The sequence below is a fragment of the Notolepis coatsorum genome, assembly GCF_963971535.1.
Source record: "Notolepis coatsorum genome assembly, chromosome: 2".
Taxonomy (NCBI): domain Eukaryota; kingdom Metazoa; phylum Chordata; class Actinopteri; order Aulopiformes; family Paralepididae; genus Notolepis; species Notolepis coatsorum.
The window spans coordinates 71,940,788-71,965,049 of NC_140166.1; the positions used below are offsets into that span (position 1 = coordinate 71,940,788).

General features: G+C 43.6%; 2 protein-coding genes across 2 annotated transcripts in view; one reads left to right on the forward strand and one right to left on the reverse strand.

Annotated features, from left to right (window-relative positions):
• The window catches only part of frmd5b (FERM domain containing 5b), a gene marked incomplete at both ends in the record, with an annotated part of 336,639 nt that extends 335,147 nt beyond the window's left edge, over positions 1 to 1,492 (forward strand). The window contains 1 exon segment of the mRNA XM_084308217.1: positions 900 to 1,492. Within this exon segment, the coding sequence (XP_084164343.1) occupies positions 900 to 1,492 (593 nt within the window).
• An 8,475-nt stretch (positions 1,493 to 9,967) lies between these two features.
• Positions 9,968 to 24,262, reverse strand: part of wdr76 (WD repeat domain 76) — a gene marked incomplete at its 3' end in the record, with an annotated part of 89,876 nt that continues 75,581 nt past the window's right edge. The window contains exons 22-26 of the mRNA XM_084308218.1: positions 19,951 to 20,066; positions 16,047 to 16,145; positions 15,205 to 15,357; positions 14,998 to 15,051; positions 9,968 to 10,223 (exon numbers count right to left, since the gene is read on the reverse strand). Coding sequence (XP_084164344.1) covers positions 9,968 to 10,223; positions 14,998 to 15,051; positions 15,205 to 15,357; positions 16,047 to 16,145; positions 19,951 to 20,066 — 678 coding nt within the window. The remainder of the gene's footprint in view (positions 10,224 to 14,997; positions 15,052 to 15,204; positions 15,358 to 16,046; positions 16,146 to 19,950; positions 20,067 to 24,262) is intronic.

A 24,262-nucleotide genomic window follows, 5' to 3' on the forward strand; every position in this document is an offset into this window, starting at 1 on the left:
GAGCGGGACGCGAAAGCAAATACGATATATAACGATAGGTTATGTAGATAACCTAGTTATATTAGTATTGGCTGAGCGTCCCGCTCTGTGCGGCCCTGAGTTCCCTCTTGAGGGATCTTTTCCTGGGACGGGATTTGGCGAGGAAGGGTGTTTTGGTGACCAGAGTCACAGTTATATGGGCGGTGCCACCATAGGGGCGGGGCCCCAGACAGGTGGGGTGCATGTAGTTGTTTTCGTTGGAGATACAATAGGTATCATAGGAGATAAGGGGTATCTCATAAGGCTCAGAGCGGGACGCTCAGCCAATACTAATATAACTAACTAAAATAAACTAACTATAAATAATCGTTGGAGGGAAAGGAAGGGTAATATCAGCACTGTACCGGGCTATAATGACCAGCAAGGGACACATGACCGATTATATAAGGGAGAAATGGGAGAGAGAACTAGAGATAGGAATAACAGGGAAGGAATGGGGGAACATATGCGAGGTGCAACATTCAACAACAGGATCGAGGATATGGAAAGAGTTTGGATGGAAAAACATAATCAGATTCTTTATAACCCCAGAGCTGAAGGGAAAATATGCACCAACACAAAGAGCATGCTGGAGGATGTGTGGGACCGGACGAACCATTCTCAACCCGGAAGACCTACCGGAAATGCCTACTTGACGTTGTGCAAGTGGAGAATACCCGGAAGTTAAATCCCTTTGGGCATGTGCTGCACCCTATTTGTTCCCACCAGAAACAACGGGCCAATTATAGGTTCCGCTTGGCTACAGTGGTTTCATTGTTGCCGCCATCATTAGTGTTGTGGATTTCTCCAGAGTTCTCTGTCTCTTCTGTCTGGTTCCACCTCCATAAGTGATTGTAATTGTCCCTCTTCTATGCTCCTAGGTCTGGAGTCCCTCCGAGACAGCGCTCACTCCACGCCTGTGCGCGACTCCTTTATGCCGCGCACCCGCGGCCAGGCGGTGAACGCATTGCGCGGTGCGGCATCGTCGTCCGTCATCTCGGACGAGGCCTACAGCCCCTCGGACAGCGTGCTGCCTACGCCCGTGGCCGAGCACGGCATGGAGCTGTCGGTGGCGCGCCACCTCAACGGCGCCCCTTGCAGCATCGACGACGAGAAGAAAAATTCGGATGCCGGCGTGCCAACGCTGGAGGGGTGCGTGGCGGAGTTCGGTCCTGGCGGGAGGGTGCTCCGGCGGAGCAGGCCGTCACCCCCTGGCGAGGTGGAGGAACTCAACAAATTTGTCCTGAGCGTGTTGCGCTTGTTCCTGGTCACCATAGGACTGCTGTTCGCCCTGCTGCTGCTCCTCATCATGCTGACCGAGTCGGACCTGGATGTCGCCTTCCTGAGGGACATCCACCGGACGCCGGAGTTCCAGCAGTTCCACGTGGAGTACTTCTGCCCCCTCAGGCGCTGGTTTGCCTGCAAACTCCGCTGGGCGGGCAGCTTCCTGGTCAGTGAGAGAGACAGAGACTAAATGAGGCAACACACGTCCTGAGGGGGACACACACACAGACTAGGGGACAGAGGGATGGAGGGGAGGACGAGTGGAGACGGGGGGAGAAAAACCACCATTGTGAGGACATTACTCAGCGCTGTTATATTTTTTACCACCATTGTGAGGACATTAATCAGCGCTGTTATGTTTTTTTTTACCACCATTGTGAGGACATTACCCAGCGCTGTTATGTTTTCTTTGGGAAATTCAGGTCATTTCAAGGTATTTTTATTTGAAAGAAAACACAGACATCAGAAAAGGGACATGACGACAGTACATCCCGGAAAAAAAGAAACGCTATTCACCCACAGAATACAGTTGCCTTTATTTTATATTAGTTTATATACATCATAACATCAATGTAAGACGGTGAAAGATCTGAAATGTTGAGGGGTGTTGCATCGTTTAGAACTAACCGCAAATGATGGATTGAGAAAAGGTTTTGAGAGAAAAGGCAGTGAGGGAGGGGCAGGGTGGGACATATACCAGATCAGGTTCTGTTATGAAGGCAATAGGCATACGTGATGAGATCATATTTAGTTTTGGCTGCTGTTATGAGATTGAAAGCTGCTCCCTCGAAGTTTAACAGGCCCTGGGAGTGGGGTTGAGAAAAAGTGAATTGTAAACATTTAAAAGAGCACTTTTCGAATGTAGACATAGTCTTGTGAGAAGGGTCAAACCTTTTATTTTTTTAAACGATTGTGATGGGATTTAATGTCAGATAGGCCTATTATTAGATTGTCCACATAGTGCTAACTATTTCCGTCTAGAATGCTGGCAAGGTTATCACATTTCATCAGTTCAACATCTTTAAATGAAAGAATAAGGCTTGATTTAACTGAGCTGCTTGTATTTGCCAACTTCACAACAGCTGTAAAAAAAAGAAATAATAATAATTTAATTTAAAAAAGCCACTAATAATAACTACAATCAACATCCAAGTGTAAACATTTGTAACAGTGAATATTCTGATGGCACCTTTAAACCTAGATGTAACGGTTACTGGACTGTGGACCTAGAGGTAACGGTTGCTGGACTGTGTGAACTAGTAATGTTGTGAAACCAGGAAGTGTTGGTGAGCTCTTGGAAACCCTGAGACTACTGTAGGAATGGAACTGTTAAATCCTGCTTTATGTTTATTAGTACTGCATGGAGAGGTACATCTGGTGGTTTGTGCCGCACTTCCACAGTCAATGGAACCTCAAATATATGTCGCTGAGTGGAACTGTGGAGTGTGACGTTCGATTGTCGTTCGTCGCACTCCAGTGTGCACTGCGCCCCCAACAACCAATCACGTCAATGTGGAAGAGTCCTCCACGAAGGTAGATGCGAGATCATATGGCCCGGAAGAACATTTTTTAAATTCATTTATTTTATTTTTTACATTAATTTGTAGTGTGAGTGGTTAGGGTTATGGATAGGTTTAAAAAAAAAAAAAAAAAAAAAAATGGTATCTACTTTTTCTCCCCATTTTCTATTTTTCTCCCATCCCAATTTCGTATTATCCAATTCTACCCTCCCCTGTCTCGAACGTTGTTAGACCATGCCTCCCACTGGTCGGCTGCAATGTGGACCAAGCCTTGCATCACGTGTCCCCTCCGGTACACGAGGAGGCAGCCGTCGCATCTTTTCACCTGCACAGCGCGATCTCTCAGTGGCGAGGAGTAACGTGTGGGAGGCTCACGCCGCCCCCGATACTTCCTGATTCTGCTGTACAGGCGCACTAACCGACCTGTAGGAGTCGCTGTCCACAGCGTCCGATCCCCACCCACGGCTTTCCCACCCCCTAATACTGCCAATTGTATTAGTATGAACGACCAGCCAAGCCGGAAGCAACGCCAAGAGCTGGGCTCGAACCCAGCATCTCCTGCGTTAGTGGCGAGCGCCTTGCCCACTGCGCCACTTTAGCCGCCCTGGATAGGTTTTAATTTGTAGGTAGTGGGAGTGGTTAGTGTTATGGATAGGTTTATAAACAACTTTCAAGGGGCGTGTGATCTGGCATCAACCGTCACAAACGACCAGAGTCTCTTCAGTTGCAGCATATCGCCACACGGCTCCTCTACACAGGCGGCCCGGGCTGCAGAGAGCATAAATAAGGCTCTAGTGATAAAAGAAAAACTAAAACAATGACCCTCTCCAAGATAGGAAATGTGACGTCTAGTTTTACATTCATATACACTCTAAAACAAAATAACACATTGCTACACACTCTTTTGCTTCAAGACCCATGTTGACTTTTATTGACGATTCTACATTGTCTAATACTGCAGTCCTAAATAGATTATCCAGAGATTGGTCCTCATTCTCGAACATGGTCCGTAAGCGCCTTTGTAAATATCTTGGTGAAAATGTTGTACTAACAAATTTACAAAAATCCTCCTCCGGATTCCTGAATGTGTGAAACGGTGTCCGTAAGCGGCCAATATCTTCGCAGCGATCGGATTAGTTCTTAATTATTTAGTTTGCAGTGTGTGTGTGTACTGCTCACAATGCCTCATTGAGTCAGGACTATAAATGCAAAACGTAATTGTTAATGATACAAATATTGTCATATTTATTATCATTATAATTATTTAATCCCACGGATGTCTGTAGTATCGGCAATCCCCAATGTCTTGTCCCAGAGAAAGCTGTTGAAAACACGGGCGCACACCGGTCTGTCCGACTTACGAGTTCGTAACTCCTACAACAAATTTACAATATGAAGGCGTTCGAGAACGCCAAATAAGTATGTACATCGAGTTACGAAGGAATTCCTTGGTAACTTTCACGTATTCAAAGAATCGAGAATCGTTCGAGAATGAGGACCATTATTTGTAAACGGTGAACATATTGAAATCATCCCGAAACTATTTTCTACAAATGATGGTGTATCTACTCTAGTGACCCACACCATATAATGAAAGGTTTCCTTCTATATAATCATATTTTAATGGAATTGAAAACATTTATTTTGTATCCATGGATGTGTAGTTTTTTGCATTGTGGTGGGCCTGTTGAATCGCTTTACAAGAGCTAGCCAGGAGGAAGAGATGTCATATCATGTTTACATCCCAATTTGAACAGGAAAGTGGTGTAATCCTCTTTCTCTGACATCATCACGCCTACCAAAGATACCCGCTGCTGTCTCTGACGTCACTAGAAGAACATCATCAGAAACCTTCCATACACTGCTATCCTCTAGCCTTACTATATGTCATTTCACTGGTTACCCACTACATGTTTTTATTGCCCAGAATAAGCTATCATATAACCAAGAACATGTTCATGAGATCAGTTACTGTATGTTAGTGACTTTGTGTGCGTAGCCTACTTTTCTGTACCAGTGGTGGTAATGATGGGGTACTGAACCCCACCATATGTGCCAATGAGTGTGTTTATATCCACATTGATATTCCGAATACTAGCCGATATCCCAGCTAAAGGGGAACTATGCCCAATTCATACATGTTATTCCTTTTGGTCAAAAGACAGACAGACACAATTGTTGATGAACATGAACAAGTCTCTTCCAAATCCAAAAACTAGAGTGCTGAAACTAAAATGTGTGATCAGGTAGTCTGGAGCTGCTCCATAGACAATGCATTGAGAAAGGTGGTAAAGATGACACTGAGAAAACCCAGGGAGACACTGAATGAGAGAAACACTGTTGGTGACTTCTGGCTGAATGAGAGAGAGAGAGAGGCTATTATGTCTCCTGTCACCAGAGTTCTTTGTCATCTCTTCTGTACTTGACGTTTTGGACAGCGCTGTCCAGAGATTCTGAATACAGCGGAGATGGTAGCTAACATTGCAAATAACACGAGTGGGATACATCTAATTAATTAGTGGGGTGGGGGAGGGGTTTTAAGCACTCTGCACACAGAGGTGACTCAATTCAATTGGCTTATTGGAAGTGGCCAACATACCTGGAACATAAGATAATTAGGGACACAGACATCATACTGCATGGCTACACAACACTGGAATATGGTGTTTATATGCATATTAATATCCTGACCACTGATATTCCTGTACACATAAATAAATACAACATACTTACACACACAGCAAAACCCAGCAGTATACAGGCTAGGTGTTTACATGACTCTGTGTATTATGACTAATATTGGAATAACCCAGCTATCATACATTTCTCATTGTCAGGATGTAAGACTATCCTGACGGTTATGAATGGAATATGGTGTTTATATATACACGCCAGCTCAAAGGTATTGGAATATCAATTGTGCATGTGAACGCATTCAGAGGGAATTAGGCTGATAAGTGGTAAAGAGGCAGGTATACTGTACGCTGTATATCTGATTAAACCGCAGTACTGTAGCCATTTATTTGTGCTGATCATTTAGGCCATACAGTATAATAACAGAAGTCGTATTGTAGGATGAGTATAATAAAATAAGTGGTATTCTATGATGAGTATACTAACAGAAGTGGTATTGTATTGTAGGACGGGGGACCAGTGACAAGTCTAGAAGACTTTGCGTTGAAAGGAAAAATCACTTCCTCAAAATCATCCCTCCCCCTTAAAATAAAACGCTTGTATTTCAAATCAGAATTTTCATTTGCACATCAGTGATATTTTCTGATTGAATAAACAATTAAATGACCAGCTGTATGTTTTAAAGTTATATTCAGTGGATTTTCTTTTGGTGGAACTTTGTAAACATAATGGATAGTAATATTGGGCATATTGATTGTTTGCCGATATACTTTTTGAAATTAATTCCCCATGTTTGCATTTCAGAGTTTTATAAACTCATGTGTTGATTTGTGTGCTTTAATACATATTGAGGTAGGTGCTAGGTTGTTCAGAAATAATCATGTTTGATGAACCGTGTTTGAAACTGTGGAAGTGGGCCCCGGTCAAGGCAAATTGACATTTTTTTATACCTCCGAAAATTATTATGTACATTGAATTTTAACTTTCTGTTAGTGACCGTGTATGGCAAGACAATACAGCATCATTTGAGCAATAATTACCCCGACTAGAGAACACTGAAGTGAATATGAGCAACCTTGAATCGTAAACTAAACATTTTGTTCCCCCTAAATACAGCATGTCTCTCCGTCAAAACCATTAAGACATGCAGGGGTTTGGTGAAGCTGGCCTGGTGTAGCACGAGGCCTCAGGCAGTGTTCCAGCCAGCTCCACATTACTGCAGATCACAATATCCCTACTTTCACTTCACCAATTCAGATCCCATTGGGACGTTATCCAGACATTAGTGGGGTTTAGTTGAGGTGGGTATAAGTATAACCTACTGCCGAGGTGAGGTTGGTATACTGTTACTCTAAGGTTTGGTTACATTGATCCATCTCAAAACAGATAATATATGGATAGTGTAGCCAGGCGCTAACTCTATAACCTCATGGTATAGACTGATAGGTGGGCATACTCTAAATACATGGAAAAAGTTAGTATAGTCTGTAAACATGTGTGTAGCCTCAACTATTCAGGTAGTGACTAGGCCTACGGAGCTCTGGTGTTCACCTGCTGTAAAACAGATTCTAACTAGTTGGATCTACATGTTGTGGAAGTACTGTACATGTAGTCAGTAGCCCCCGTTCTCACTGCGGCTCTTACTGACGATACGAAGGCTACTTTAAATTAACTTCCGCACCAGAAGTAGCATTTCCACACAGACATGTATAGTGCTGTGAAATCATGGGATGAAAAGTCCAAAATGTTTACTTTTTTCTTTAAAAGGGCAATGATGTTGTTGATTGGTAAGAGTCATTTCTCTGCACAATCCATGCTGTTCCTCATACTAGACCCGGATAGTTGACTACAAAACAATGCAAAGTTAATAGGGGGTCAAGCTGTACAAGCTGACTGAGGCTCACTGGAATCTACTGTGTGTGTAAATTTCATCCTACAATGGTACCCATGTCTTACAACTCGTGTTCATTGCAGTGAATGATGTGGCGCAGGAATACAGCCGTCTGCTGGGTGGTCCTGCACTGTATTAAGCCTCCTCCCTGTAATATCCATGACCATCCGTATCGATACGTCTCCGAATGCACGCGTTCTGCATTTTGTTACCTCTAAACAAGACTGCGCATTTCTGATCACAGATTGATGACTGGTGTATCCAATTAATTTATCAATAAATATGATATATTCTTAAAAACCTGGTGGCTTATCTGGTTTTAGTGTGTCACGTATTTCTCTTTCCAGAATCCAAATGCTTTTTATTTGCCAATGCAAGGAAGGCACAGGGATTTTCCTTGGTGATACTGATACAACACAACCTGCTGACACATGGTACAACAGTAGGACCTCATGGTACAGTGCATAGACTTAACATATCACTCATTTTAAATTTTTACTTTGAGTAATTTAGCTTTTATCCAAAGCTACTTACAAGTTATGTACAACAAGTCAGCAGGAAGGGTACAACTCTGGCAGCTAAGGGTAAGTATTAAGTAACATTGTTCGCCAAACAGTGTCGAACTTGCTTGAGTGCTAGTCTTGAGTGTATCGTAGTATAGACATATTAGCATAGTAGGTAGTAATATAATGATGGTAGATTTATTATTGGCAGAGTGCATACTAGTAAATTAAAATATGAAGGTTAGTAGTTATTTTTCTTAATTTCAGATAATGAAGTGTTTTTACTCAACAGTCGGTTTCCACTTTGACAACATACATTCTAAATGGACCCAACTTCCCGTTGCAGAATTTGGCATAGTCAATAAAACATTGGTCTAATGATCTATTCCCAAGCAACATAATTCCAGTGAAACTATTATAACATAGTTCTATATACATAATTTAAATATTTTCATTATTTTAGGCATTTAGCAACATACTGAGTACAAGTGTACAGTACAGTGCCAAGAACATAGTACTAACTTCAAAGTAGCTACAGTACAAATTAAGGCTGTCAAAGTTAATGTGTTAACGCACAATTCTTTTAACACCACTATATATTTTTTTAACGCAAGATTAAAGTTTTTTTTCATTTTTACTAGACTTCACTCAGGTGTATTATTGATACTCTCATTGATACTATATTTCTGACTCAGTGTGTGTCTGTGTGTGAGAGAGCGAGGTGAGAGATGAGGAAGGGGCAAGAGAGAAAGAGAGCTGGGAGAGTATGTGTGAGAGAGAGAGGGGGGGGTGATTACTCAGCCCTTGTGTGGGTGAATGTAAGTAACGTTTTCTTTCCCCTATTATTTCATGCACACTTTATTCATCGTTTTAAATTATTATTTTCTTTTAAGTTATTTTGTGAATCACTCCCGTTTTGAATTTGATGCAAATTCGCAATGCATGAGGGTCATCCTTTTGTGTTAAATGGCTTCATAAAGCAAACATTTGTTGACTCATGTTGATAAGAGTATTACAACTTGGAAAAAGATCAGTTTAAGGTAGATTTAGAACAGATTAATCATGATTAACTATGGACAATCATGAGATTAATCAGATAAAATATTTTAATAGATCGACAGCCTTAGAACAAATACATGTCCAACAATGGTACTAAAGGTGCAGCTCCAGTGCAGGTCTGTATCTGCATGTCGAGGTGTGGGTTAACCCTTTCACTGCCACACTACCAAATGGTTAACCCTTTCACTGCGACAATACAGAAGGTTAACCCTTTCACTGTCACATGACAAAGTGTTAGCCCTTTCATCACACTAGACGGTTAACCGTCTGTAGTGTGATAGTAAAGGGTTAACCGTCTGTAGTGTGGTAGTAAAGGGTTAACCTTCTGTAGTGTGGTAGTGAAAGGGTTAAACGTTCTGCTAGTCTGAAGCTTCCCGGTTCACTTGGAACACGACCAGAACTCTGACCACGGGACTAAGTAAGTCAACTTAATAGCTATGCTATCGATTATACTACATGCATTTCATACTAATTGATGTAAAAGAACATTTGAACTATCCATTTAAAGACAACTGAACAAAAACAATCATGAAATAACTTCGGGTATTTCTCATGAATTTTTCATCCAAGTTAAACTACAAAAAATGTCTTCTCACAAATCATCTGACTTGGTAATGCCGCATTGTGAAATTATCACCCAGGGCATTTTTAGCCTCGATAGTTTTCACAATAACAAAACATGTTAGCGGTGTAAAATATATGTAATTTTATTACTGTACAAACAAAAGAAAACTTAAAATGGGATAAAATAGCTGTTTGAACATCCCAGGTCACGAATCATGTAATAGTTCAAGAATTGTGTCAACAATTTAAACATGTTAGTGGGGGAGAATGAAAACAAAGTGCTAAATTCCAGGACTTTGACAGGAACGGAGGACCCCTAGCCCTTAACCCTTTCACCGCCGCACTACCAAACGGTTAGCCCTTTCACTGCGACAATACACAGAAGGTTAACCCTTTCACTGCCACACGACAGCCGGGTTGTGTGATAGTAAAGGGTTAACCTTCTGTCGTGTGGCAGTGAAAGGGTTCAACTGTGTGTATTCTGGCCCCCACGCTTAGTCGGAGAAAACGTGGAGGCGTCCGGACGAGTTGCCCCCTAGTAGGGCATTCCTGCTGGGGTGGAAGGCGGTGACCGACAGCACTGTGTTCAGGTAGCGGTCGTCGCTGAAGGAGTGCTGGAGCTCGCCGCTCTCATGGTACACGTCCACCCTCCGCGGCCGCGCCATGCTGCCCACCACGAAGCAGTCCTCCCGCTTGGGGTCCCACACCGCCGACAGCTTGCTCAGCCAACGGCCCGTTCTCATGTTGTGTCTGAAAACGAAGACGACAACGTTTTCAATGAGGAGTTGTAATGGTGGAGAATGACTTTATATACCCACTTGATATACTCATGTAAATGTCAGTGTAAATGTGCTGTATAACTGCTTCAGAGAGGTTAAATCATGCACATGGGCAAATCTTCATGGTTGCTAAACGTATTGTCAAAACATTACTAATCAAATACAATTTAGATCAGGAGTTCAGAAGAGGACTTTACTTTCTCTGGCCAGGAGAAGGGATCAAGCCCCCCCCCCCCCCCCTCCCAATTCTGTCTAGGGAGACTAAAGCCTTCAGGGAAAAGGGGGCAGGGGGGGGGGGGGGGGACCATACGACATTTCATATGCAGGTTACATGGGATACCACACACCAGGGGCGGAGCTATAGGCGCGGCTGGGGAGGCAGCTGCCTTAGGGCCCGCCCACCGTCTGGCGGGAGGGGCCTCCGGCCCCGGGCCCAGGCCCGGGACTGAATGGAGTTGCCGTTCGCGTGTGGGACTGGATCGAACACAACTGGTGGTAACGGCAACTGGGACTGGTGCGTTTGTTTTGATTCTAGGCTCCTCCCGTTTTGCCAGTACTGTGGTACGAGTACGACTGATAGCGTGTGGTTTAGGAACAGGGCGTTTTGCACAAATCCAGCGCTCCCTTTCCTTGGCTGTGACGTAGCCACGTAAATCTCACAAGCAGCGCGGAGGTGATATTTTTCTCTGATGTCGCGTTCACGTTACGTGGGAAGAATCGGAAGAATCAGCTTCCGACTGGGAAAAACCATTCACGTCAGCCTCCTAGTTGTAATTCCTACTAGGACATATGGGATTTTTTATAGACCCCGATATCTCCCACTTCGCGTCACGAATTGCGGAAGTATGGATGTGGGCGTTTTGATCGAGTCAATGCGTGAAGGCTTCCTAGTTGTAGCAACGAGATGTCCTCTGGTTCTTCCGCTTCTTCCCACGTAACGTGAACGCGACATCAGAGAAAAATATCGCAAGCTATGTTCAACATAATAAGTCACCTGAAACATGAATGAATGAATGAATGAAAACTTTATTAACAGATTGCAGAATGGGTACAGTACAGTACAGCTCAATACATACAATTGTTAAGGGGATGCAGACCAGAGAAAGACTTTCGTCTTGTTTACATCAGGGTCCCCCACATCACCACCGCTACCATGGTGTATTAAAATCCGAAGACGCCGAGCAGCTAAAGGGGACATTTACCAGCACAAAGTGTGGATATATTATGATTTAACAAGTCTTATCTGTCCAGGACGATGACAACATTATTGCAGGTAAGCTAACTAGTACTACTAACGTTATCACGCTAGCTTGGATGCTAACTAACGTAATGTGAATGAATGAATGAAAACTTTATTTAACAGATTGCAGAATGGGTACAATACAGTACGGCTCGTTAAGGGGATGCAGACCAGAGAAAGACGTTTGTCTTGTTTACATCAGGGTCCCCCATTTTCAATTCATAGTGATCATAGAAAACATATACGTTACCACCTAGCCACAATCTATGGTATTTCTAGGTTACCACATGGGTGGCGCACGTGAACACTTTGTGAATTATGTGAGGGTGTATCATGATGATGGTAATTTGGCACTTAACGAACGTTACCTATCTCTTTGCCGTTTTGCATAGTGCACTGCATAGTACCAGAGATGACAAAAGTTATGTGGTAACATAGGTCAGGTCGCATCACTGCCAGTAGTCGGCATATTACCCAATTCTGACTCTGGTATTAGTCAATTAACGTACTGTTAGCCAGCTACTGTAATAACGAAACTGAAATATCTAATGATGATAGTCAATCATAAAGACAGAAAACACTCTCATCACAGACAAGCTGGATCTGGCCAAATACCTAAACATGTCATGGTGAATGAATGAAAACTTTATTTAACAGATTGCAGAATGGGTACAATACAGTACAGCTCAATACATACAATTGTTAAGGGGATGCAGACCAGAGAAACACTTTCGTCTTGTTTACATCAGGGTCCCCCATTTTCAATTCATTATAACATAATGACATACAGATAGACAGTAGTGCTACATCTATACATGACATACCAGATTTGCAAATACAGTACTGTTTGTGATACGAAAAGAGTCCAGAAAAGAGAGTATATACATTTGACGTATTATTATTGTATTGTGATATGTTTTGTTTCATGTTGGATTTTTATTTTTTTTTTTTTTAAATAATACAATAAATATCGGGGGGGGGGGGGGGGGGCCCGAGCTGTCAATCTCGCCTCGGGGCCCGTGGGGCATTCCAACCGCCACTGCCACACACGCTCAGAAACCCTTCTAGGGAAACACCTTGCATCACTCATGGCTCTTTGTCAGGAGGATTCAGGGATATGATCTGGGTTCTATGCAGTATTTTTTACATGCTTAAATGAGAAAGCACACATACTGTACATGTATGTGGGAGTTATGGTTACCAAAGACCATAAGAAAGTGTGTGAACAGTGCCCTCTGATGGACAAGTTCTGTATTGAGAGTTCTGAAGAGGGCACATTTAGCCCATTATCCTACTCTATAATTGGAGAGCGGTTTGTGTGTCGTGTCGTGTCACCCAGTAGGATTCCTCTTCACAGTCACCCAGGGCTACCTTTGTAATGTACTGTACCAACTGTACACAGAGAAAATGCTGGAGAGGACCCATCAAGGAGATACATTTTTGGAGAACATTTGCACTATGCTGACATTGTTTTTGTCTTAGAAGTCTGTCCTTTGCACAGGGTACTTTTAAGGGGTGGGGCAGGAGGGTCAGGGGGGAGGAAGGAGGACCACACTGGGGGTATGAGCAATGAGGAGGGCTGGGGTGAAGAGATGAAAGGGGGTCAAGGAGATAAGCTAGAAAGCTTTACTCTAGTTTAAGAACTGAGGTTGGAGCTGTGTTGGAGAGAATTAATCTGAATAAAATTAACTGAGGTGTGTTGAGAATTAATCTGAATCAAATGAACTGAGGTGTGTTGAGAATGAATCTGAATCAAATGAACTGAGGTGTGTTGGAGAGAATGAATCAAATGAACTGAGGTGTGTTGGAGAGAATGAATCAAATGAACTGAGGTGTGTTGGAGAGAATGAATCAAATGAACTGAGGTGTGTTGGAGAGAATGAATCAAATGAACTGAGGTGTGTTGGAGAGAATGAATCAAATGAACTGAGGTGTGTTGGAGAGAATGAATCAAATGAACTGAGGTGTGTTGGAGAGAATGAATCAAATGAACTGAGGTGTGGAGAGAATTAATCTGAATCAAATGAACTGAGGTGTGTTGGAGAGAATGAATCTGAATCAAATTAACTGAGGTGCGTTGAAGAGAATGAATCTGAATCAAATTAACTGAGGTGTGTTGGAGAGAATGAATCTGAATCAAATTAACTGAGGTGCGTTGGAGAGAATGAATCTGAATCAAATTAACTGAGGTGCGTTGGAGAGAATGAATCTGAATCAAATGAACTGAGGTGTGTTGGAGAGAATGAATCTGAATCAAATTAACTGAGGTGCGTTGGAGAGAATGAATCTGAATCAAATTAACTGAGGTGCGTTGAAGAGAATCTGAATCTAATGGTGCTTTCCTACCGCATGGTACTGGCTCAACTCCACTCGACTTCTTTTGTTTTTTTTATTGGGTACAAGTTGTGGATAGTAAGTAACAGATACCCTTTTTGGCATCACCTCTGTTTAGTGAAAATGAACTAAAATTGGAATACCACACATTTTAACCAAAAGAATGCGTACTCTGACAAAGACCTTATTCAGAATAAAGCAATTAGAAAATGTCTTATTCAGGGTACCGTCTTAATCTAGTAAAACATTTGCAATATTGTAATGCATGTAAAAGGCAGTCGGTGAGAGCCAGCTGTCCTGCTCTGTGACGGACCATTCAGGGAGATCTGGTAAAAGACTGACAGCATCTGAAGCCAGCATCATGGATAAGACAACAGGAGAAGACAGTCCCAGCATCATGGACAAGACAACAGGAGAAGACAGTCCCAGCATCATGGATAAGACAACAGAGAAGACAGTCCCAGCATCATGGATAAGACAACAGAGAAGACAGTCCCAGCATCATGGATAAGACAACAGAGAAGACAGTCCCAGCATCATGGATAAGACAACAGAGAAGACAGTCCCAGCATCATGGACAAGACAACAGGAGAAGACAGTCCCAGCATCATGGACAAGACAACAGGAGAAGACAGTCCCAGCATCATGGATAAGACAACAGAGAAGACAGTCCCAGCATCATGGATAAGACAACAGAGAAGACAGTCCCAGCATCATGGAGGATAAGACAACAGGAGAAGACAGTCCCAGCATCATCAAGGTAAGAACTAATGTAAGAGCTAGATGCGTTTAAATTTAAAAAGGCCTTAAAAGGATACAATTATTCAGGAGTACAGTTTTGAGTAAAACATCAAACATTTGTATTTTTTTCCTTTACATTTTTTTTATATCTTGCAGCATATTTAAAGTTTTTCTTTTTTATATTAAAGTATATTTAGTTTTTAAGAATTGTAAAGGATAGGCAAAAATAAAATTTAAGCATATTCCTTTTTTCAGTCATTGAGTTTGGATTTTGTGTGTGAGCTTACTTTGAATATGTACATTTGTGATATATATATATATTTTTTTTTAAGTCCACACAAGTGTGTTTTTGATTGATCTGTAAACAAAGACAGAAAATAAACTATTCAGCATCATCATCATCGTCATCATCATCATCATGGATAAGTACCTGATAGAGCTCCGCAGAGGAGCCGTGCCCGTCATAGCAGAGGTGTCGTATATCCTGAAGAACACACACACAAAAAAAGAATCATTCAATAAGAATATGTCATTCCCAAGACTTGCTCATATATATATTCCGACCCGTGTAAAAGGCTCGTCTAGGATAAAAATAAATGCAACTAATCCTTTACTAGGATTCCGTTTGATTTTTAACCTGATGCTGTTGTCCAGACAGGAGGTGAGGACCCGGTTCCCCGTGCCGGGGGAGAAGTAGGCGTGGGATATGAGCCTGGAGTGACCGTGAAGCTGGGAGACCGCCTGGCTGCCGCGCCTCTTCAGACAGCGACTGTCGTAAATGCTCACCATCCTGGAGGAAGGTGTGGGGGGGGGGGGGGGGGGGGGTTATTAATCAGTAAGAGACTATACACAGATGACAGTTTAACAGCAAGCTTATCGTTTGTCGATTCTCGTTTTTCCATAATTGTAAGAATACACCAATATATCGTCAGGCAATTCATTTTTATATACCGTAATTTTCGGACTATAAGCCTCGCCTTTCCCCCCCATTTTTCGACCCTGCGGCTTATATAACGGTGCGGCTAATCAATGGATTTTTACAGCTAACGGCCACTAGGGGACCTCCTAAATCTATGGATTTTACAGGTTACAGTCCACCACCTTTAACTCTCACTGCTCTTCTCTCACAGGCACACAGCTGCTGCAAGTTAATAAATGGGAGCTTCCTCAAACTTTCCCGACAATCCCCTCTGTGCACGAACCCTTACATATGGTAATTAACATTAAAACACCTGCAGCTTATAGTCCAGTGCGGCTTATATATGTACACATCATTAAATTTAGCTGCTGCGGCTTATATTCAGGTGCGGCTTATAGTGCGAAAATTACGGTATTTGATTATAATATTTTTTTTATTCATTAATTAAATGTACTATTATTATTTTTACATAATCAGAATAATTTGAATATGTGTAGGGCCAATTGCAGAATTGCAGCCAATCGGGAAGCTTTAAATAAACAAACGTCACAAAACCTAACCTGTTCTCAGCCACCACAAAGTAGTGCTTGTGTAGAGGGTGAACACTGACACAGCGAAGGACCTTAGAGTCCAGGGTGTGGAGAGACTCGTGGTAGGTTCTGCAGAGAAATCACAACCATTTTATTCACCAAAATACAATGAATGACCAGGAATCTGTCAAAAGCTCCACTTCACACATGACGACAACAGGACCTCACATACATACAGAGCACAGGGCCACAAAGAGCCAGCAGACTATACATTTACATTACATTTAGCTGACGCTTTTATCCAAAGCAACTTACAAGTTCTGTACGACAACTCTATCAGCTGAGTAACAATGTTCATCAAAGTGTTGAGTGCTACAGTGTAGGTTAGTTTATTAGGACAAGTGCACGACAGTAAGGTTAGTTAGGGTTAGATTTATAAATAAAATAAAAAAAAAGATAATGGTTGAAGAAGTGCGTCTTTAGTCGACGGCGAAAGATTGGACGGGTTTCGGCTGTCCTAACTGGGGTGGGTAGTTCATTCCACCATTGTGGGGCAAGGACTGAGAAAAGGCGGCTTCTCCTTGATGACCCTAGGGAGGTGTAGTCTGCCGTTACTTTAGTTTCCTGCGCAGTCCACCCGTATAGGGATTCATCATTGGGAAAATATTATCGGCTATTGTAATAATTCTGCCTCATGAACATTGGCAAGCTTTCCATTTTTGCACAAAATGAGTTCCCTTCTATCACTAACATTATTGTTTAAGCATTTTGGTTGAAATAAAATTATAGGTAATTATTTTACGATTAATTGCGAATTGTTTCATGTTGAGCTATATATTGTGGATGAATACACACAGAAAGGTACACCATGCCAATGTTCATACTTCATTTGTTTTAAACGAGACGATTTAGAAATGTGTCCTTTGGAAATACATTGCAATTTCAAGCGAGGTGGACCGGGCGAAAACAACAATGACGTAACCACTACACCTCCCTATATGCATCCCTCTCCATAAATTCAAGGAGAAGCCGCCTATTCTCAGTCCTCGCTCCAAAATGGTGGAACGAACTTCCCACCACAGTTAGGCCAGCCAAAACACGACCAATCTTTCGCCGTCGACTAAAACACACTTTTTCAATCAATATCTGAAATGAAAAAAAAATATATATATACACTATACAGTGTTTCCCACATGATTTTCAGAGGCTATGGGGGGTGAACCTCCAACCTTTTTATTTTTTGTACATTTTAAAGTTAAATGCATCAATCTGGTGCACTTTGAGAGCAAAATAAAGAGGCTAGATCTATGATGAACTTTGTGCTCAAAACACAAAATCGACTAGACTAGTGTTTCCCAATCCTCTCCTCGAAGCACCCCAGCCGTTCAATGTATTTGTTAAATTCCACCACCAGCACACCTGATTCAACTTAACTAGCCCTTTATTAGTTGAATCAGGTGTGCTGGTGGTGGAATTGAACAAATACATGGAACGGCTGGGGTGTCTCGAGGAGAGGTTTGGGAACCACTGAGCATACATTTGAGCCATCAAAGAAATGAAGCAAAAGTGGTTACCTGTGTTGAACTGGTTTGTTTTAAAAAAAAATTAAAAAAAATATAGTGGATTACTATTACGACTACTACTACTGCCAATACTACTGATACATCCCTATTGGCAAACTTAATATTTAAAAAAAAAGTTAAAAAACTAAAAAAATGTATAATAAAAAAAAAAAATTGGTTCATTATACAACAGTGGCGGGACTAATTAGACTGCGGCGGGCCGCCACAGTCTAGTTAATTAATGGGAAACACTGTCTACTTATACTATCATGCACTCTTCCTACTATACTAATATGTCTTTACTACCATGTAACTAATAAACACTGAAACACCAAAGTTTCAGCACTGTTTGATGATCATTGTTACTTAGCTGTAAGAGTTGTACCCTTCCTGCTGACTTGTCGTACAGAACTTGTAAGTCGCTTTGGATAAAAGAGTCAGCTAAATTACTAAATGTAAATGTATATTTACTATGTACATCAACAATAGACAGCAGACTATGTTGAAACATGTTCCACTTTAAATACATTTAAAAGCAAGCTTAAAAAATAACTACAGATCCTGTAGTATCCATGTGTATTTGTGAGTAGTCTTTTTTTCAACATTATAATTGTTGTATAATGCTGTATTGTATGTATCTGTGAGTATGAGAGAGGGATATGTGCATGTGTGTTTGTGCATAATGTGTGTGTGTGTGGGGGGTTCTGTGTAGTTATCCTATATAGGTTTAAGAGGGGAGGTCGCTTATTAGCCCTTGGGCTTTTTGACCTTTCCTGCATATTTTAACTGTTCTTTTACTTATTTTATTCCAGAATGTATGTTTGTAAGTGCAAATAACAATAAAAAATATGTATGTATTTCTCTTTTTAATACTATGGACCTCAACAATAGATAGCAATATAACAATCATAATATAAAAAGAATGCCTTTAACACATTGGGCCCCAAGGACAAAAAAAGTCGGGTTGTCTCGCCTGTGGTTGAGCGCCAATCACGAGAAAAGTCGGGTTTTAATCGTTATTTCTTTTATTCGCTATACCCATTCATAATTCATCCATCCAGCCTGATGTTATCATTGGGAATGGCTCTGAGATCGCAAACGGTCAATACCGCCGCCTAACGCCTTGCGGCCGGTATTGCACATAATTGGAATCCCTCTGGCTGGGGCTGTGCAGTGATCTAAGAAGTCAGGTCCGGGTTTTCCTTCTTGGGCAAGGGGAGCGGTTATAACACACAGTTTGGGGATTCATGCGTTTTGGTTGAGAAACGTTGGAAAGACGACACGATCAATATTTGGAATGGCGATCAGGAATTGGATTATTCTTTTTGCAGTACATCAGATGTGAGGTAAGGACTCTATGTTACCAATCTTGGGTTAATCCGATGTTTTTTTCGTAACGAAACACAACGTATCTGTGTGTGTGTGCGTGCCGTTGGTGCCGACCAAAGCACGGCGGGGCGACTTTTCCTCCCCTGCTATCGTGCGTGCATGATGAAACATAATACCGATAATCTAGCGTTTATTTCAGAATGATTCATAAATCAAGCGACAAATTGCACGATTTCTAAGGAATGCATTGAAGATGTGTTTATTAGATCCATAGCTATAATATTTTATATAGTTTTTAGCCCTGCAAACACTGCACCCACCCCTATTCTTTAAAGCGCTGGCCATCTTACCACAAGGTAAACAGCGACCTCTAGGCGCTCAAAGTGTTAACACATTCTGCGCCATGCCTGAGTATAGTCGGGTTATCTCGCCAGCGGTTGAGCGCCATACCCAAATATAGTCAGGTTTTGATCCTTTGATCTTTTTCCTCCGATCCCCGTTCTAAATCATCATCCGGATCATTCTAGCCGTCCCTGGCTCGTTTGTATACGTTGGAATTGCAATGACGATCGAATATCACCAGGTGGCAGTATCACCTACCTTTGAACTGGAATGGCTTGGCGTAGATAAGACGTTTTCCTTTTTTCCGGTAAGGGCTCCCACTCCTGCTTTAACAGAGATTCGCCTCAAAATTCCGTTGCCGAAGCATATTTACCATCGAAACGTGTATAGAAGTTTTTCTAACAATCACAGTTTTGTGTTTTACCGGACGTAAAACATGCTCGACAAACACAATCACGGTTTTGAGTTAAGACTGGATTATCTTGGAAATGCGCGATGTTTAGTGTGTAATAAACTTCAAACTACAGTGTGTAGAAACAAACTCTTTTTTTCCCAAAAATTTTATCTCAAAATGTACATTTTATGGTATTGAATCGGAAAACGTGTGCATCGCTGCACCCCTAGATCACGCAGTGAGAAATCCAGCGTCAAGGGTGGTAAACGCTGCAGACAGATGACTAAAAAGGAGAATAGCACGTTACCCTGGAGTTCGCCTGTCCACAATGGCCACATCGCCATTCCAGTTTCCCACCACTAGAGTTGAACAGTCATGTGACAGGAAGTCAAAGGTTTTCAGGCCCTTCTCAATGTCATACACCTGGTTGGGAAGAATGATCAGGGGAGGATAGTAACTAGCAGATACTTCACGTTCAATGCTCACCATTGGCCAGGCTCAAACTCCTGAAATCTGTACTCACCTGTGCCTGGCTGCACGTTAGCCTAGCTTAGCACAATGAATAGAAGCAGACAGTGCATTGAGTCTATGGATCAGCTCCATGTTATGATTAATTGAAAATGGGGGACCCCCCCCCCCCCCAACCACCTCTAATGTAAATTACCCAGTATGGTTGTCAATATCCCAATGTACCCAACCCCCCCCCACCCAACCTCCTCCAATGTACAGTTTCTACGTCAAATGTATATACTCCCTTTTCTTGACTCTTTTTGTATCACAAACACTACTGTATTTGCAAATCTGGTATGTCATAAATGTATAGATGTAGCAGTACTGTCTATCTGTATGTCATGTATGACATATATGTCCTGATGAATTGAAAATGGGGGACCCTGATGTAAACAAGATGAAAGTCTTTCTCTGGTCTGCATCCCCTTAACAATTGTGTGTATTGAGCTGTACTGTACCCATTCTGCAATCTGTTAATAAAGTTTTCAATCAATCAATCTCCATACCTGATGACATCACACGTTTGAGTCTTCTGGTTTCTGGCTTTGGAAGCTTGTGATCAATGATATTGATTTAACGTTCCCTAGGCCATAGGAATAACATTGGAATTGTTCATTTGGGTGGCGTTCCCCTTTAAGATTTCTCGTGAAACAGAGCTGTTTTGTGCACAGATGAAAAGCTCAGAGCCAGTCACTGGGGACACTACACGAAATAGTCAATGTTTTATCTAGCACAGTGCATCACTGCAGACCTGCCAACCTTGAGTACCATGTAGTCGCACTGCAATTTATTTTTAAATCATGAAAATTACCACAATTTCAGATCGTTTAGGTTTTACAGTTATATTATAAGAACTCTATACCAGAAATTGTATGTGTTCTTTCAGAAAGTCTGTAAAGTAAGGGCGGCTGGGTGGCGTAGCGGAGATTGCGCTTGTCACCAATGCAAGAGACTCCGGTATCGAATGCCAGTCTCAGCATTGCCTTCGATTTGGGCCGGCCGTCGTACTGGCTCATTTGGCAGTCAGCGGGTGGAAGTCGATGGGTGGGGATTGGACGTTGTGGACAGCGACTCCTACAGGTCGGTTGGGTGACACCTGCACAGCAGAGACAGGAAGTATCGGGGGCAGCGTGAGCCTCCCACGCGTTACTCCTCGCCACAGAGTCCACGCTGTCTGGTGAAAAGATGAGACAGGCTGCCTCCTCGTGTACCGGAGGGGACACGTGATGAAAGGCTTCTATCCTCACTACAACCGACCAGTGGGGGACATAGTCTAGCACCGTTCAAGACAGGGGAGGGGAGAATTGGCAATACAAAATTGGGATGGGAGAAAAATAGAAAATGAGAAAAAGTGAAAAAAAAAAGAAAGTCTGTAAAGTTTTCAAGAGCCGTCTTTCTGCTTTTCCACATGCTTGTTTTGCTTACAACTTCTGACTGCTACAGAGATCCTACACATATTTAACTGCAAGTAAAGGGGACTGCTACAGTGCATATTTAACTGTAAGTAAAGGGGACTGCTACAGTGCATATTTAACTGCAGGTAAAGGGGACTGCTACAGTGCATATTTAACTGTAAGTAAAGGGGACTGCTACAGTGCATATTTAACGATAGGTTATGACTATAACCAAGTTCTGTTAGTTAGGGGCGATGCTTGGCATCACTACTGCACTATCTCGCGTACGTGCACGCGTACTGAATAAACCACAAATGTACCTCTAATACCAGTATTAGTCTGACCACACCCCTCATCAGCTTACCTTCATAAGCAGGTGTGTGGTCACCTGCTCTCCTCCTTCCCAAGCTTTCACCACAAGGTGAGGACAAGGGCTGCAGCGGCCGTCTGATGCCAAGCATCGCCCCTAACTAACAGAACTTGGTTATAGTCATAACCTATCGTTCTGTATCGTTAGTGGCTTAGCTTGGCATCACTACTGCACAAGGGAGGCCAAGTGGAGCCACTTGGCTGACAAATACACCCCGCTGACAGCCCCCCAAAACCATCAGAACAGGGAGGGCCGAGCCCCCCCGACCCCCCCTAATGGAGGGTATCCCCCCTATTAGAGGCTTCACGGGAAGGCGACGGACCCGACCGTGCGAAGAGGCACTCAAGCAACTTAACGCACAGGGTGAGCAGACCGTGGCTTGACCCCACGACTACACACACGCACAACCCGCATGCCACCCGGGAACGAACGGAGGAACAACCTCGTTACTGCCCCCAGAATCACGGGGCCAAGGGCAAACCCAACCCCGTGGCAAGGCCGTAGCAGCGGAGCGCGAAGGAAGACCCAGACCCACCAAAAGGACTGGACTCCCTGGAATGGGGGCCCGGAGAAGTCCATGATGCCAGCATCAAGACCCCACCAGGTGGGCATGTAGTGCCCCGCCCCCCACATCGCCAGCGTATTCGGACAAAGGCCCCTCAGTTACTGCACCTGGTATTCCCAGGCGGAATCCCATCCAAGTACTAACCAGGCCAGAACCTGCTTAGCTTCCGAGATCGGACGAGATCGGGCGTGTTCAGGTTGGTATGGCCGTAAGCCGAGCGGGCCCCGTCCCCCCAATAGTACACCGCCTGGCACACTGACCCTGCAGAACAGGCAGTCAGCATGGCCGTAAGCACACAAAAAGGTTAACCAACGGAAGCAGGCAGCGCACCGGGGAAAAACCAGGCAACAGGCTGTTAACCCTAGCCTGGAGACTGCGGACGAGACAGGCGCCAGAGGGGACAGCTGAACACAGCCGCCCCGGCGGAAGGAGCGTAAGCTGGCGGTGTTGCATGACCAAGCCTCCATTTAAAAACCCCCACCCAGAGGGGTCGAGGCAGAGAAGGCTGACACGATTGGCAGACGTCATGAACGTGCAGGGGCACCCTCAAACGGTGAACCCGGGAGTTGACACTGCTCCAACACACCAGGGAATCAACCACCTCGGTGTTACCCAATGCGGTGGTTGTTCCTATAACCCCTCAAGAAAAAACTCCAAAACACACCTGCGGGCATACACCGGCTATACCGCAGTACAAGTGTTTCAGTTTCCAAAAAGGGTTAACCCAGGCCTACGGGTCGCAAACATCACTTCGGACCGGGCCTGGCGGTACGGGAAGCACAGGGTCACCAGAGGAGGTCAAAAAACCACCCCCACAGGCCCCTCTTCGCCATGCGTGAGAGAGGAGCGAAAAATAATGGAGAACCAGCCCCTAAGCACACCGTACCTGGTATTCCCCGGCGGTCTCCCAACCAAGTACTAACCAGGACCAACCTGTGTAGCGGCCGAGATCCGACGAGATCGAGCGCGTACAGAATGGCATGGCTGTAAGCCATGACGACAGTGCTGAGTAAAAACATACCCAACCAGGGTCTCCATAGCGCTTAACCCTGTGACACCCAGACCGACCTGGCATTTTTCCCCCTGAAAAAAGCCCAAGTCCCTCAGGGTACCAGAACAGCAGATCTGCATCCCCGGCGGACAACGGGTTCAACTGATCTGGACCAGCGTGACCAGAACCAGTCCCGTGCCCTAACCACGCCGACATGCCTACTCCAGGAGAAGGGCAGATATGCGTGTTGATCTTAACATGAAAAGAAGGCGCCACCCAGACGTTCGGACGAACCGCGCCTGGTGGCCCACCCCAAGGGCGTGAGACCCCACTACATATGTTCAGATCCATCCCGTCATCATCCCCCAGACATGAACGAGAATCCGTCGACAACCCACCCAGGTCATGGGATGTGGTCGTCGGAAGAGGAAAAACCCCCATCTCAGTTGCTTTATAAAAACGCTGTTTCAACCACAAGCAACCAAGGCGTGCCAGTCAATCGCCTGTTTACAGCGAGCTAGCACTATACGTGCGTCGGGACACACCCCCATCAACGAACAGGCTATTTAGACCTGTCATTGAATCCCCAAGGCGCCCAGGGGAACGACAAGAGGGGTGTGACACTCCCTAACTCCAACACTTCTGGAATAGAAAGAAGGAAGCATCAACAGTATGTATCCCAGTCTACACAGCCGGGGTAAAAAATGTTCACATTTTTACATCCCACCACCCTCCCATAGGAAAGAGACGGGGATCCCCAGAGAGACTTCCCACGCGAGCTGTACAGAT